General features: G+C 41.6%; 1 protein-coding gene across 6 annotated transcripts in view; it reads right to left on the bottom strand.

The window, feature by feature from the left end:
• The window catches only part of tjp2a (tight junction protein 2a (zona occludens 2)), a 30674-nt gene extending 20115 nt beyond the window's left edge, over nt 1-10559 (bottom strand). For 2 of the 6 annotated variants that reach the window (XM_068335708.1, XM_068335707.1), the window contains exons 1-2: nt 5082-5262; nt 746-875 (exon numbers count right to left, since the gene is read on the bottom strand). In XM_068335708.1, the coding sequence (XP_068191809.1) occupies nt 746-875; nt 5082-5188 (237 nt within the window). In that variant the 5' untranslated portion in view covers nt 5189-5262. Of the gene's footprint in view, nt 1-745; nt 876-5081; nt 5263-10426 lie in introns of those variants that run through there. The other 4 variants (XM_068335712.1, XM_068335706.1, XM_068335711.1 and 1 more) reach the window with 4 other exon arrangements.
• Nucleotides 10560-14356: the final 3797 nt, after the last annotated feature.

Raw genomic sequence — 14356 nt, 5'->3', positions numbered from 1 at the left:
CCTTTATCTGGTTTTCCATCAGCTGCACAGAAATTACAGAGAAGAATGCCTGCTGTCTCCACACAATGTCAAACGATCTCTAATGAAACTGAAGTTTATTTGGAATACCACTACTTAAGCAAGAGTGGAAGCTTTTCTGTTGTATTTCAACTTCATAACAGCCGTGACTTACTTAATGACAAAAAAACAACAAGCAAACAAACCAATAAATAGTGTCATTCAAGTAAAATCACCCGTTTCTAATCAACTGAAACATGAGACATATATTTTTAATAGGCCATCAAAATGCAAAAAATCCCTCGTAGCACAAATAATTTATGCAAGCAATTCACCAGAACAATGGTGCTTCCAGAACATGGAATGTCCCTCTGCTTAATCATCATCCTGGATGCAGGAGGGGTGACTAAAACAAAGCTGTGTCCACATAATGAGATAAGTCTGGGAAATACTGACTTGCTAAGTTTCACACTGCCAAATCCCCCATGTTTCAGGTGAGGGGGGAGCCTTGTTTGCAGATTACTATTTTTGGGGAACTAAATTTATTCTTAATCCACTGACAAGATTATAAGAGTTTCATAAGATAAAAATTCATGAAATTTAATATGAGAAAAACACTGTTTTTCAAAGTGTTATAGCATGAAATATCACCACAGCTGGATGGGGACGTGAAGGTGTGTGATGTTCTTCTTCAACAAACCCATGTTTCGCTATTTGCATTTTGATTTAACATCATGTAAGCCCGTACCATCATGATAGCTGAGAAGCTGCGTGAAGACAGGCGGCGCAGGTACAAGTACTGGGCTTCTCTAGACCAGCGGAACTTGCGGCCGGACTTGAGGAGGTCAGTGCTGGTCTGATCACAGCCAGGCTGCTCCCTGTACACACAAAAGCACAGAGGCAAGTGCATTGTTAGGAACAGATGGAACAGATTGTTTGAAAGACAAAAGTGGGGCTAATAAAAGACCACGTGAATTGTGGGAAAGGCGGAACTCTGTACGCTAGAAACCTGACCCCTACCAAGGACAAAAGATAAGGATGTCTCAGTCTCCGCTGCATCACTTGGAGAGAGTGAAAACAAATAAGAACACTCTGGAAACTGTCTTGTGTTTATCAATTCGGTAATCAGCTTCTGTCATGATAAAACTTTGATGGCAGGAGTCCAAAGGTACGTTTTTAATGTTTATACTGTAAGTAGAAAAGATGCTTATAAAACGCAAAATCAACAGCAGGCACCTTAAGTCAGTTCAGTTCCTTACAGAGTTTTATTTGAGCAACTCTGTTTTTAAGTTGTAAACCATCTATACTTTACCTGAATATTTGTTTTTCTACTGTTTCTCTTTCACTCCTTAGATTTTAAAAACAAGCACTTGTAAATTTTACTCCTTACATTTTCAGAACAAGCTTGTTACTGAAGAAGGTTACTCTCACATTACATCATTGCGCGCTGTTGTGACATCAAGAGTGATGTCAACCTAAATGGAAGGACATCAATTTGACTATTTAAGTAAACAAAACAAAAAAATGCACACAAGCTGCAGCTGCGTTAACTTTACATTAGGACAATACCAGGAGGAACCTCCTGGAACCTCATCTCAAAACAACAGCAGAATTACAATGTTGATGTTAAAACTGGCCTCTGATATGAAATGAGCTTGACCAGATGAAAAACTCTTGCTATGAATGGTCAATAAAATACCAACCCAACTACAAAACATCTGCTTATTGCCTAGAGTGCCGACTACATGCAGTTGGGACAACAAGTACTTGGCCAATTTGAGCTATTTCCATTCCAACCATGCCATCAGTTTCTCACTAAGCTGTTTTCCGATTGTTCTGTAGCCCCTCCCAACCTTGTGCATGTCTAAAAATGTGTCCCTGATGTCCTCACACCCCTCTCTGATCTAGCTCATTGTGGAGAGGTTGGAGTCTTTTGGAGTGAGTGTGTGGACAGGTGTCTTTTATATACAGGTGAGTTCAAACAGGTGCAGTTATAACAGGTATTGAGTGGAGAACAGGAGGTCCATTAGAGCCGGAATTCTTACTGGTTGGTAGGTGATCAAACACTTATCTCATGCAATAAAATGCAAATTCATTATTTCAAAATCATACAATGTGATTTTCTGGATTCTGTCTCACAATTGAAGCCTGCTTATGATAAGAATTATATACATTTAAATGCTTTGTCAGTGGGAGAACCTACCCACTGTAAATGAAGTCTATTTTCCGAGGCAGAATACGTGACCTGAATGCTAACAACATGTCCAGACGTGTGGTGCGCTCGCTGTTTCTCAACTTATGGTAATGACTCAAAGGCTTGTGATTCGTTACGGTGTCTCAGTGGATTTAGCAAGAACAAACTTGTGGGGCGGGATTGTCAAACTCAATTTCACCGAGGTCCACATCAGCATAATGGATGTAATTATCAAAGGGCCAGACATAATTTATAAATGTAACTAAATGTAACTCAATGTAACGTAAAATAAATGTAAAATATAACTACTCCTTAATGTTAAATAACTGACTTTATTACTTAAAGCTACAAACATTAGTTACATAGAATAAATGTTTGCTTGTTGCTCTGTTATAAATCCTTTTAATCTGTCAGGTTATGAAATCCACAGAACTCCATCAATCAAGGATCAAACTATCCAAATGAATAAAGAAAAATAACATCAAACACAAGTAAAGACATTAACTTTGTTCAAATTTTTTTTGTCAAAGTTCAAATGCGTTGAATTACTGCTTTTTGGGAAATGTAGTTTTGGTCAAAGCACAGGTTTGACCTATTTATTTTTAGACACACTGACCTTTTATGCTCTCATGGGCCAATTAAAATGATGTGGGGGCCACATTTGACCCCCGGGTCTTGAGTTTGACACATGTATTGTAGGGGGTTGTTGTCTTCAGCAACAGTTAATCATCTACATTAAAAACTACGTAAACCGTAAAACATAGTGTTTTAGTCAAGTAAGTCAGTTCTGAACTTCCATGAGATCGAAGATTCAGAATTTTATTCTAAATTGTATTCCTGTAAATGCTCACGATGCAACATTTTGTTGAAACAAGCTGTGTTCATGTGACTGTGCACATTTACAGGCCTCTTTACACATAATGAAGTACACTACGAGCTGCTCAACACACAAGTCATATGAGATACAAGCTGTCACGCTGTCCATATTTTTGTTCAACATACAAGCAAATCTGAGATATGTGCTTCGTGACACCACCACCTTCTTCTCTTTTGAGGCTTTTCCATTTCTTTTCATTCATTCTTTATATTAAAGGGGGAAATGTTGTTTTGAGTGAGGAGTTGTTGGACTCACAAGCTCGTTCACAGAACAAATTAAACTCGTATCTCAAAGTACTACTGTATTAATCTGCAATGTCATGAACATCAGTGACATAAACTCAACATGTAGATTTAGTCTAGATTGAGTTAAACATAAACATCACAGTCAATACCAGTAAAATGCAAAACAGTCGATGAAGTGGTTCCAACAGCAGTGAGTCCCGACATAGAGAGGTGAATAAATGAGCTAATGGTAGTGTCACAAGAAGAGCTAGAATGAAGTTACCGACCAAAATATACAAAACAAGTGAATACAGTTATGCAATATCCAGCAACAGAGCAAGTCAGTTTACAGTGCGCACGGTCTAAACATCTGCGTGAAACGTATACGGTACTATAATGTGTAAAAACAATCATGCCAAGAAGCAGCTTTCTTCAGGTCAGATCCTCAACTAAATGAAACCGATCTCAGACCAAAAACTGGATCTAGTGACTTCCTCTCCTCTCCTCCAGTATCATCCAGAATCAATGTCCCACTTGTGACTTGTTCACACCTACTGGACTGTTGAAGGGACACAAGAACCAACCCCATAACACCTCCATCATTGCCCCTGCATTCATATATGACCAAATCACTCTTAATTTTCATCCTGTCAGCCTCAGTCTTACCACAGTTGCCACGTTAATCATGGTCGCGTCTGTGCAGTCATGACCGATAAAATTGGGAAGACTTCCGCGCTTCCGATGGGCTTCAGAACATTCTTACGATTGTGTGGTGTTGCTTGTGTCACAATCCCAGCGGCAGACAGCCTCAGACTGTCAGGCAGGAACTTGATGTCAGCTCATATTTACAGACAAAAGGAGCCAAAATGTTTGAAAGTAAGTTCATCAGCTGTGGAATGAGGAAACCGCGGCGAGCTAAGTATCTACATGTCACTTCTGGAGACTTGTTTATACCAACGACTACATTCTAACTTCGATGGGAAAACATATTCAGGGGGTCCAGTTCTCAACTGATTGGTTAAATTTTCCTTTGACGACTGGAATGTGAAGATTTTCACATTCACCTATGTTGTATATTTCTGGGAGGAATCTGGAGAAAACAGAGGGAACATGACAACTCAACAGTAAAGTCACAGGGTCTCAGGTGGAAATGAACCCAGGACCCGATTGCTTTGAGGTTTCCTGAAAACTTGGTGTTTGGATGTGATGATGGAACATCTTTGGCGCTCGCTTGGTAGAACACGTCTTTACTGAGGACGAGTCCTTCAGTCTAGGCTCAACACCATCCTGTGGGTCTTCGCTGAGTGTCCCCCTGCCTCTCTCACCCACTTTCTGCCTCTAAAGCTGTCACAATAATAAAAACTCAGAAATAACTTAAAAAATGTTGTGGAAAAAAACACAAGGATCTAATGATTGTTAAGTTAGTATTGTTAACTTCTTTTAATATAGGAGAAACAAAACAAAAATATGCCATTAAATTCATTTTTATGTTTATCGATGCAGGTTTGGAAGGATAAAATGACGCAGAAACATTAGTCAATGCTGTGAGGACCACGAACTGAATTCCATTTATCTCTGTGTGACTGTCAAAATAAAAGCACAACTATCTGAGTGACCAAACACCAACAGTAGTAACAATGTTCTGCTGAAACCCATCTTTTGCTTCTTTGACTTAGTCGTTAAAAGAGGAATTCAGAAACATTCCTGATGGATGTAAAGACCTGAAGCACTTCTTACAACATGCAGTTCACTATGTTTTTACACTATAAGATGCAGTGACGTCACTCACCCTGGGGGTCGCCACAACTTCCTGCCAGGAGGCAGAAGCTCCCGTTTGTTCAGGGGTACGACCCCTATGGCTGCCTGCATGATGGTGATGAACTTCTTAAACTTCATCTTCTAATTGTCCTCCGAAAATACGGCGATATCACACAAAACGCCCGGCTCTGGAAGCTGCTACCCCTCCATGACTCATCCTCAAACAAGGTGTGAGACCAGAGCGAATTTCACGATTTCCACATCTCCTCATTCCTTCATCATCATGGCAGCAAACTTGCCTCTTCATGGCAGCGGTTTCCCAGAGAGGTCCACACGCTGTGGCTACTACGGGTCCTGTCCATGAGCGCAGACTCGCACAGATGTCCTTTTTGGCATTTCTGAGTGAGGGAGGATAAAAAAGGAACACAAAACGGCCACGTTCCTGCCAGGCGGTGGGCCGGGCAAAGAGGGGATGACGGCACGTCACTCTTGCGTAATTCTAGAGCTTCTCTGGACATTACACTAATGAAAACGCAGCCTCAGCCACCGCCACCCACTGTTGCTGCTGCAGCATCCACTGGGATAATGGTGGCACTAAGCCCTGACAGATCAGGCATTCTCCATACCCCTCCCCCTATAATCCCCCCCCATCAAGAGTTAGTCTTCCCGCAATTCACACCCAGACAGACTTCACCATTACATCCTCACACCTCCTCAGGTTCACCAGGGCTAATCTATAATGGAGGTGAATAACATTCAAACTGTAATCTATCTTAACGTCCAGATTTGAATGTTCCCATGAACAGATTTGTGACTATATAGGATGCTTTCAGTGCGATGTCCAGATGTGGAGCACACTTCTGTGGCAATGGTGTCACTGTGTTCGCCGGCTGCCAGTTGAATGTCGACAAAAGGAACTTGAATTTGAAGCACTTTCCTTTTCCTTCATGCAGATTTGGGTCATTTTGTGCCACAATATTTACAAAAAAACAACTAATAGGGTGATGAAATGAACTAAAAGGTCTCTTTGTAAGCAAACACATGCTTACGTCTATTAAGTAAAGACCAGAAATGTCAATGAATCACCTCAGTCTTATTCCAAACTTCTTCGTTCCCCCTTCATGTGCAACCCTAGCGTGCACGCCACACCGCCACACGGATTAAATGTCTGCATCAGACAGCAGGCATGAGAGGTTGGAAATAAATAAATAATCTCTGTGGCCTCTTGATGAGCTGCCAGCCAATGCAAAAGCTGGACAAGATTTATATCCTAGCAGCTTGGAACGTTTGGATTACGCTTCTGAACGTTTGTGCCATGGGAGCTACTGCAGATTTTACTGAGCAGCAGAAATCCCACAGCACGACGGGGGGGCTGAAAATAGCACAAGCACAGTAGTGGGGGGGGGGGGAGACACAGATACATAACAAGTGTCTATTTTTTAAATGTAAAAAAGAAAAGGAGATTGTTTAAATTCCCCCTGTGGGTCTTTATCAGATTAGAAGCCGTGTCTGGGATGAGGAGGAGTTGTGCAGCACTCAGACAGCAGCATGCCATTCACAGGCAGTTAGCATAATCCAACACGTTACAATAATCTCAGAAGGAGCAGGCTGGGTACGAACATGAGCACGTCAAACTGACAGTGCTTTAGTTTCTCCAGGACAAGTTAGCATCCACTTCAAATAATCCCTGAGTTTGTGGTGGGTGCGTTCACGCCTGCACTTCAACTTGTTCACTTGTGATCAGATAACTCAGGTTTGACTTAACTGTATAAATCAAACCTGAGTGGCCCATAAACAGACACTAAAGTCAACTCTGATGAACTCTGTCATTTCATTGTTTCTTTCACCACCACCTGCACACGTTCTTCCCACGCATCCAGTCAGATGACAGCCACGTCTACATGCTTCGCAGTTTAATCTGTGATTGTAGCACCAAATTCAGAACATTAACGATTTATTTAATTACCATGACTATTCAAGATGATCATGACAAAGTTAGGCCAAAAAAAAACCTACAGCAACTTTGACACTATTATAAAGTGACTTTGCCCACTTTGGTATAGTACAAAGTTTTTCTCCTCAAAACATGTTTTTTTTCTTCTATATTTACAGTACAGATATAAAACTAATAAAACTTGTAAATGAGCTTCAGCCACATGCTGATCAGAGAATCCCCAATGAAAAAATGTCTCTTTGAAACTCAACTGTGCCTGAATGAAAAAGTGGTGATACAATTTTGAATTATATTTCCCCAAACAAAGAGTCATTTTATGACCAACACCGCTAACTTTGAGCCTAAATATTTGCTATCACAGCAAACGCACAGTTTGCTTCGATCTCTTGTGAAATTTTCTTTCAATAGCAGGCAGTGATTTTCAGGAAAAAACAAACAAACACGAATCCCCATCTGTCCACAACAGATTCATGCCAGGTCTCTGACGATCAGCTCCAGGGAAGGACGCAGTGTGTAGTGACAGTATGTCCCTATAAACAAACCTACAGCACAGTAAATGTACTTCAAAATAAAAACACTCGTATTTGGTCTTGATCTAAAGTAAATGCTTAAAATGTTAAACTTTTTTAAAAATTCTGACACCGACAAATAAATATTTCAGGTAATTGATGGTTTCCTACTTATATTATAGACATTGGACATATGAAGATCTATGAAGATACAAGCTACCAGAGTCACAAATCAGTTCATGTGGTGGTTTCTACAGAAGCACAGACACTAAAACTGTAAAACTCTTGAGCAGAAACAACAGTTTTTCCAACACAGACAAGCTTTAATAGAAAAATTCTCTGCACACACAATATTTTGGTTTTCATAAACAGACTTTCTGATTTGGCGGCTGATGAAATCGTAGTTCAGGCTGAGCTCAGCTGGCAGTAAATCCCACCGCATGACAGAGTTAAAGCATTTTCAACACTGTTAAAATAAGTAAACACAGAAGTGACAGAGTCGACTTCACAGAATATTATTACAGACTGTTTGCTTGTGCTCATTCACCATTAACAACCTAATGAGCCAATAGTGCTCTTTAATAGGGACGTCAACAACCATAACTGAACTACTTTGTTAGAACAGCCGTCTGCTTCAGTCTGCACAGACCAAATTATTGATGAGAAGCTGTTTGTCAGTCCAGTCTCCACTCACAGCAACATCTTTTTAATCTTTCAGTGAACGCCTTCAGACACAAACATTCATGTTTTGCACCATCTAATTAGATTTGTACAAAATAAAACACTTTAATGATGGTGACTTGTAGTCGCTTCCTGTCCCACATTTGAGCATGTTGAGCATCTTTTTGCTTCTTGGCCTCTGCTGCGCTGCGTTTTCATAGACATTACATTTTAACCAATTTAACTTTTTGAAACTTTGCAGCCAATTACCTATTCCCACATGTTCCCCTCACTGGAATCAATGTATTATATAAATACAGAGCAGACAGCCATAGTTTTAATGGAGTAGCTATTAATAGGTTTATAGTGAGGCTTAAAATGTCTTGAGTAAAATCAACTCTTTAGTTTTTTACACCGTCAAAACTACTCAAATACATACTATAAATTTGACGTGCATCAAATCTATGAGGAAAGAGCTTTTTCTTTTCAAAGTGAGTCACATTTAAATTATGAAGGAAGAAGAGAGATTTACTCTTTCAGCTAATTCCTTTGTCGCAGCATGTCATCATTATTTTATAAACCCTGAGAAAGCCAGAGGTGTTTTCTAGTTTCACCGGGGTGAGAAAACGTCGCTGGAGCCGTTTGGTCGTCTTAATGCTTTTACATAAGCGGTTTGTTTATCTGGCCCTTGTCACTTCCTCACGTGTTGGTCCAGCGCTGTAGTGCAAGCGTTACTCAGGCCTGAGGCCATTATGCAATGTCCAAATGCAATGCATGTGCAGGCCAGATGGTGGGACGCATGCCACTCACAAATCTGTGATGAGACTTGTAAGAAACAGACAGACTGATGGATAGCCACACGTATAAACTGGATCATCAAAGTGTAAGAAGGACCCTGAATAGACAAACTAGAAAAAACACACATTGTAGTTTTGCATGAACAAAGCCTCTCCTCACTGCTGTGGGGTTTTCTTCCCCAGAGACGGTAAAGAGAAACTGCAAGAGGAAGGAAGAGCGTCTCAGGTGACATGAATACAGGTCTGTCCCGTCTGCTGAAGCCCACCTCAGCAAGGGCCGCACCTGTAGCTAACACACACACACACACAAACACACACACACTCTATACGAGCTAATAGAACTGGGAATTTAGGCTTGAAGTACCCGAAGCACAGTTTACATTCCAATTCTGTGTGGGGTTTTTTTTTATGCTGATACTGATTATTTCCTGGAGTCTGCATGAACCAGATGTTCAAGGATTCCCTTACGTTGTCAGTGCCTTTATATTCTAGGGGCGTAGTGAACATCTCTACTTAAAGATCATCATGATGCTACAGTCACACGGTATTAACTCTATAACAGCTGCACTAGGTTTTCATTAACGGCTCACACGCAAAGATTTGTGACTGCGGATCATTAACATGTTGTTGTTTACACGCCTACTACTGAAGCTCATCCTCAATGATTTTACTCTTACACACCAACACAGTGGTACCTCTACTTACGAAATTTTCTACTTACGTAATTTCTTCCGTAAAAAAAATATCCCAGAGGAAAATTTTACTGCTCAAGGCTTGGTCTTCTATAGATCAGGAGATACATTTGAGATTGTCACCTCAGTCTCATTTTAGTTTCCATTTCTAAAATGTTTCTCGTATGTTTCTCCTAAAATTCACTCGGAGAAATAGGTGAGAAAAGAAAAGTTGTCTAGGAGACGTAAATGAAACATTTTTGAGATCTCTTTTCAAATTTTATTTCCCTCTGGGATTCCCCATTAAATCCTGGAGTGGATCTAACATCCACTGGTACGTACATGTTGATGGGATCAGGATTAGGGAGCTGAACAACACACCTGACGGTAACAGGTAAATCTTTTTGTAGTGTTTAAGCCTCACAGGTGACTTCAAACAGGAAACAGCAGCACTAAAGGAGTCCTGACCCACCTGTGGATCCACACCTGTGTGTGTGTGTGTGTGTGTGTGTGTGTGTGTGTGTGTGTGTGTGTGTGTGTCACACACTAGCACAATGCTAACCCTCCTCTGTGTGTTTACACTGGAGCCCACTCGGTTACAACACACACCTGTGCGTTAAAACACCTGTGCGTCACGTCAGAAGTCACGCAAACACACCTCACCTGATGAAACCGTTCGGGCTTCGCGTGTCTTGCGGGTCCAGTGTGGGTTCGATGCCCCACTACGGCAGTGAGGCGCGGTGGAAACACGTCGACGTGCGGGAGCAGAACAGAAAGCCACTCACCTGGTGGACCTGCGTGTGTTTCCGCCGCGTGGACCACGTGGAACCGAACGCGGACCGGCAGTGGACGATGAGACGGAGACACAACGGACGTTTGGGTCGTGGCGTGTTTTCGCTGAAACTATTTCCTGGTTCTCGCAGGTATGTGGGCGTGGTTTAGAAACTGCAGGTGTGCCGTGTGGAGTTTCTGTCTCGTGGGTGCGGCCGGAAGTGACGTAATGTCCACTGAGTCACCCTCTGTGGAACCTGGTAAAGTATTTTCTCATTAAAAACACAGTAAATAAAAAATATATTTAAAAAAAAATCTGTGCGTATTTTATATTTCATTTTACATTATAGATTAATTTTTATATTTAGATTCTATTATTATTATTATTATTATTATTATTATTATTATATTTAGATTATTTATTATATTTGTAAAATATACCTTTAAGATGAAACAAAAGTTAAGTTAAATTCACCCTAATTTTCTCAACTTAATTTCATTCTTACAAGTCACTACTCACGAATAAAAATGTAAATAAAAGACACTTAGAGTAATATTAGTCACCTGAATGGTTTCCACCTGTTTATTTGTCTTTCTGTTTGTTGCACCATCTGGAGTAAACATGGATACAATTTGAGCAGTGGGCTGGGATGCTGCTACTTGTTGGACTGGTTCAACCTGTCCTGGTTTTGACTCTCTTGGCAGCTCTTATGTTAGAAAAGTCTAAAAAAAAAAGAAGGTAACTCTTTGGAATTTGTCATTTTTAGAATGTGTTTTGAATTAGGTAAGGACAGGAAACATGAGGTGTGTCCACAGCTTTGATCATCCTGCATCATCTGATGCTGAAGTTACACTCCCATAAAGAGAAACAAAATACATAAGAATACCAAGAATAATTTTGTCACAAAAAGTTTGTCCATGTTTACTTGCAGGATTTCATGTTAGTAATATAGTTAAGAAGTGAGTGTTGTTTCAAAATCCCACAAAAATAATTAATTGAAGAGAAGTCAGCTGACGGATATAGATATATGTGTGTTAAACATAGACCCACAAAGTCTATTTATCTATACCGTAGAGTAAGTAATCAGAGTGAGTCTCATAAACCTCAGACATTCAGTTAATAGCATGTTAGTAATGTAATAATGGATGGGGCAGGTGTGTGGACGACCTCACTACGGTCATCTGTGTTCTACCTGCGCCCCCATGTGATTAAATCTGTTTGTTTTCTGCCAAGTAAGTTTCATTTTATTTCAATTATTTGGTTAAGTCTTGTATTTGCAAATTCTGCTCATGCTAGATATGTTAACTATTTTTGCCTTTTTTAAAAACAAACAAACAAACAAACAAACAGCCAAAAGAGTTTCTTCAGATGTAATGAATTCCAAATTTCTCACTTTCAAGATGACAAAGCCAGCTAACCAGTTGTATATGTTTCCCAGAATCATCACGTGATGTATTGAACAATGAAAATTCCTCTTACGGAAGGGTTGAAGATGAAAATAATTATATTAATGACACATTCTATATTCAAGTTTATTTATAAAATTCAGTGAACTCCACAAAAAAATCGACACTACCACTTACTGGTAAAATTTGGGTCAAGAACATCTGCTCTACACTGAGTTGTCAAATAGTGTTGATCAGGGTTAAAACACAAATATGTTCAGCATCGTTTGAATGTACTTATGATGATCTACATCTGCCATGTTCTGTTTTGCCTTTTCCATACGTTCCTGACTTTGTCTTTTGTTTATTTGGTTTTCAGGTCATGTGTTTTCTGGTTTTCTGTCACTGCCACGTTCATTATTCTTTGCACCTGGTTTGTTTTCCCCTGATTGTTCCGTTTCCCCTGAGATTAAGGGCTGGAGCCCATTTTGTGTCGAGTCGTGTCTTGTTCAAGCAAGTAATCGTGCTCTTGCTCCTCGTGAAGAGGAGATTCCTTGTCTAGATCAGGTCCCCAAAGCGTATCGGGACCTGAGAACGGTTTTTAGTAAATCTTGTGCAACCTGTTTACCACACAGACCACACAGATCTTATGACTGCTGTATTGACCTGAAACCTGGGGCAGTGCCTCCTAGGGGTCGCCTGTTTTCTCTCTCCCATCCAGAGCACCAGGCCATGGAGAAGTACCTGGAGGAGTCGCTGGCTGCCGGGATCACAGACCCTCATCGTCACCTGCTGGAGCCGGGTTCTTCTTCGTGGGCAAGAACGACAGTTCCTTCAGACCCTGTATTGATTACCGTGGACTGAACGACATCACCATCAAGAACCGGTACCCCCTCCCTCTCATGTTCACTGCTTTCGAGCTGCTTCAGGGAGCCACAATCTTCACTAAGCTGGACCTACACAATGCTTACCATCTGGTGCGTATGAGGGAGGGGGACGAGTGGAAGACTGCGTTCAACACTCCCACATGGCACTGGGAGTACCTTGTGATGCCGTTTGGACTATCTAATGCTCCAGCAACCTTCCAGTGTCTCATTAATGATGTGCTCCGGGACATGTTAAACCGTTTTGTTTTTGTCTATCTGGATGATATTCTGATTTTTTCTAGGTCCACAGAGGAACACATCGAGCACGTCAGGCGGGTGTTAAAGAGACTTTTGGAGAATCGTCTTGTTTGTCAAAGCTGAGAAATGTGAGTTTCATGTTTTGGCCACTACCTTCCTGGGATCCAATATTACAACCCGGTGCATCAGTATGGACCCTGCCAAGGTCAATGCAGTCTCGGAGTGGCCGACACCTAAGGATCGTAAGTCTCTCCAACATTTCTTGGGCTTTGCTAACTTTTATAGACGCTTCATTCGGAATTACAGCTCGGTGGCTGCCCCTCTCACTGCCCTCACCTCCACAAAGTTCCGGTACTGGTGGACAGAGAGGGCGGAGGAGGCATTTCGAACACTGAAGGAGCGATTTGTCATCACTTCCATTCTCATCCACCCTGACCCGGAGATCCAGTTCATTGTTGAGGTTGACGCCTCGGATGTGGGGGTAGGGGCAGTCCTTTCTCAGAGGGCACAATCAGACAATAAACTTCACCCTTGTGCCTTTTTCTCCCGTCGTTTGAGCCTTACGGAGAGGAATTATGACATAGGTAACCGGGAACTTCTGGCGGTCAAGCTGGCGTTAAGAGGAGTGGCGGCACTGGCTCGAGGGTGCCAAACATCCATTTTTGGTCTGGACTGATCATAAGAATCTGGAGTACCTCCAAACGGCCAAAAGACTCAACCCCTGTCAAGCCAGGTGGGCCATGTTCTTTGCTCGCTTCAATTTTCACCTTGCTTATCGTCCAGGTGTCAAGAACATTAAGCCGGACGCTCTATCCCGACGATACGAGCAGGAGGGAGTTTCCCCTACGGACGACACCATCCTGAGACTGGAGGTTTTCGCCAATGCTGTCACTATGGACATAGAGAATCAGGTGATAGCGGCCCAGGGGGTGGGGGTGCTCCCAGTAACTGCCTGGTGAATTGTTTATTTGTTCCAGTGTCAATGCGTAAGAGGGTTTTAGAGTGGGGTCATGCATCTAATTTGTCATTTGTCATCCAGGGGTTCATCGTACTGCTATCTTCATTTCCAGGAGGTTTTGGTGGTCTGACTTAAAAAGTGATGTACGTGACTGTATCTGCCTGCTCAGTCTGTGCCCAAGCCAAGGACTCCCACCAGCATCCTGCAGGTTTGCTCCAATCGCCCATGGTCCCATATTTCACTCGATTTCATTACTGGTTTGCCTGCTTCCAATCATCACAATACTATATTAACTGTTGTGGACAGATTTTCGAAAAGCCGTTCATTTCATTCCCCTGACCAAACTTCCGTCCACACAAGAAACTGCCTCTTTACTTATCCAACATGTTGTGCGATTGCATGGCATCCCTTCGGATATTGTTACGGATCGGGGTCCTCAGTTCACTGCCAAATTCTGGAAAGTGTTCTGTAATTCT

This window comes from Antennarius striatus, chromosome 15 (assembly GCF_040054535.1).
Source record: "Antennarius striatus isolate MH-2024 chromosome 15, ASM4005453v1, whole genome shotgun sequence".
Lineage (NCBI taxonomy): Eukaryota > Metazoa > Chordata > Actinopteri > Lophiiformes > Antennariidae > Antennarius > Antennarius striatus.
Note: the sequence above shows the minus strand (reverse complement) of the source record. Positions and strands in the feature narration are given on the sequence as shown.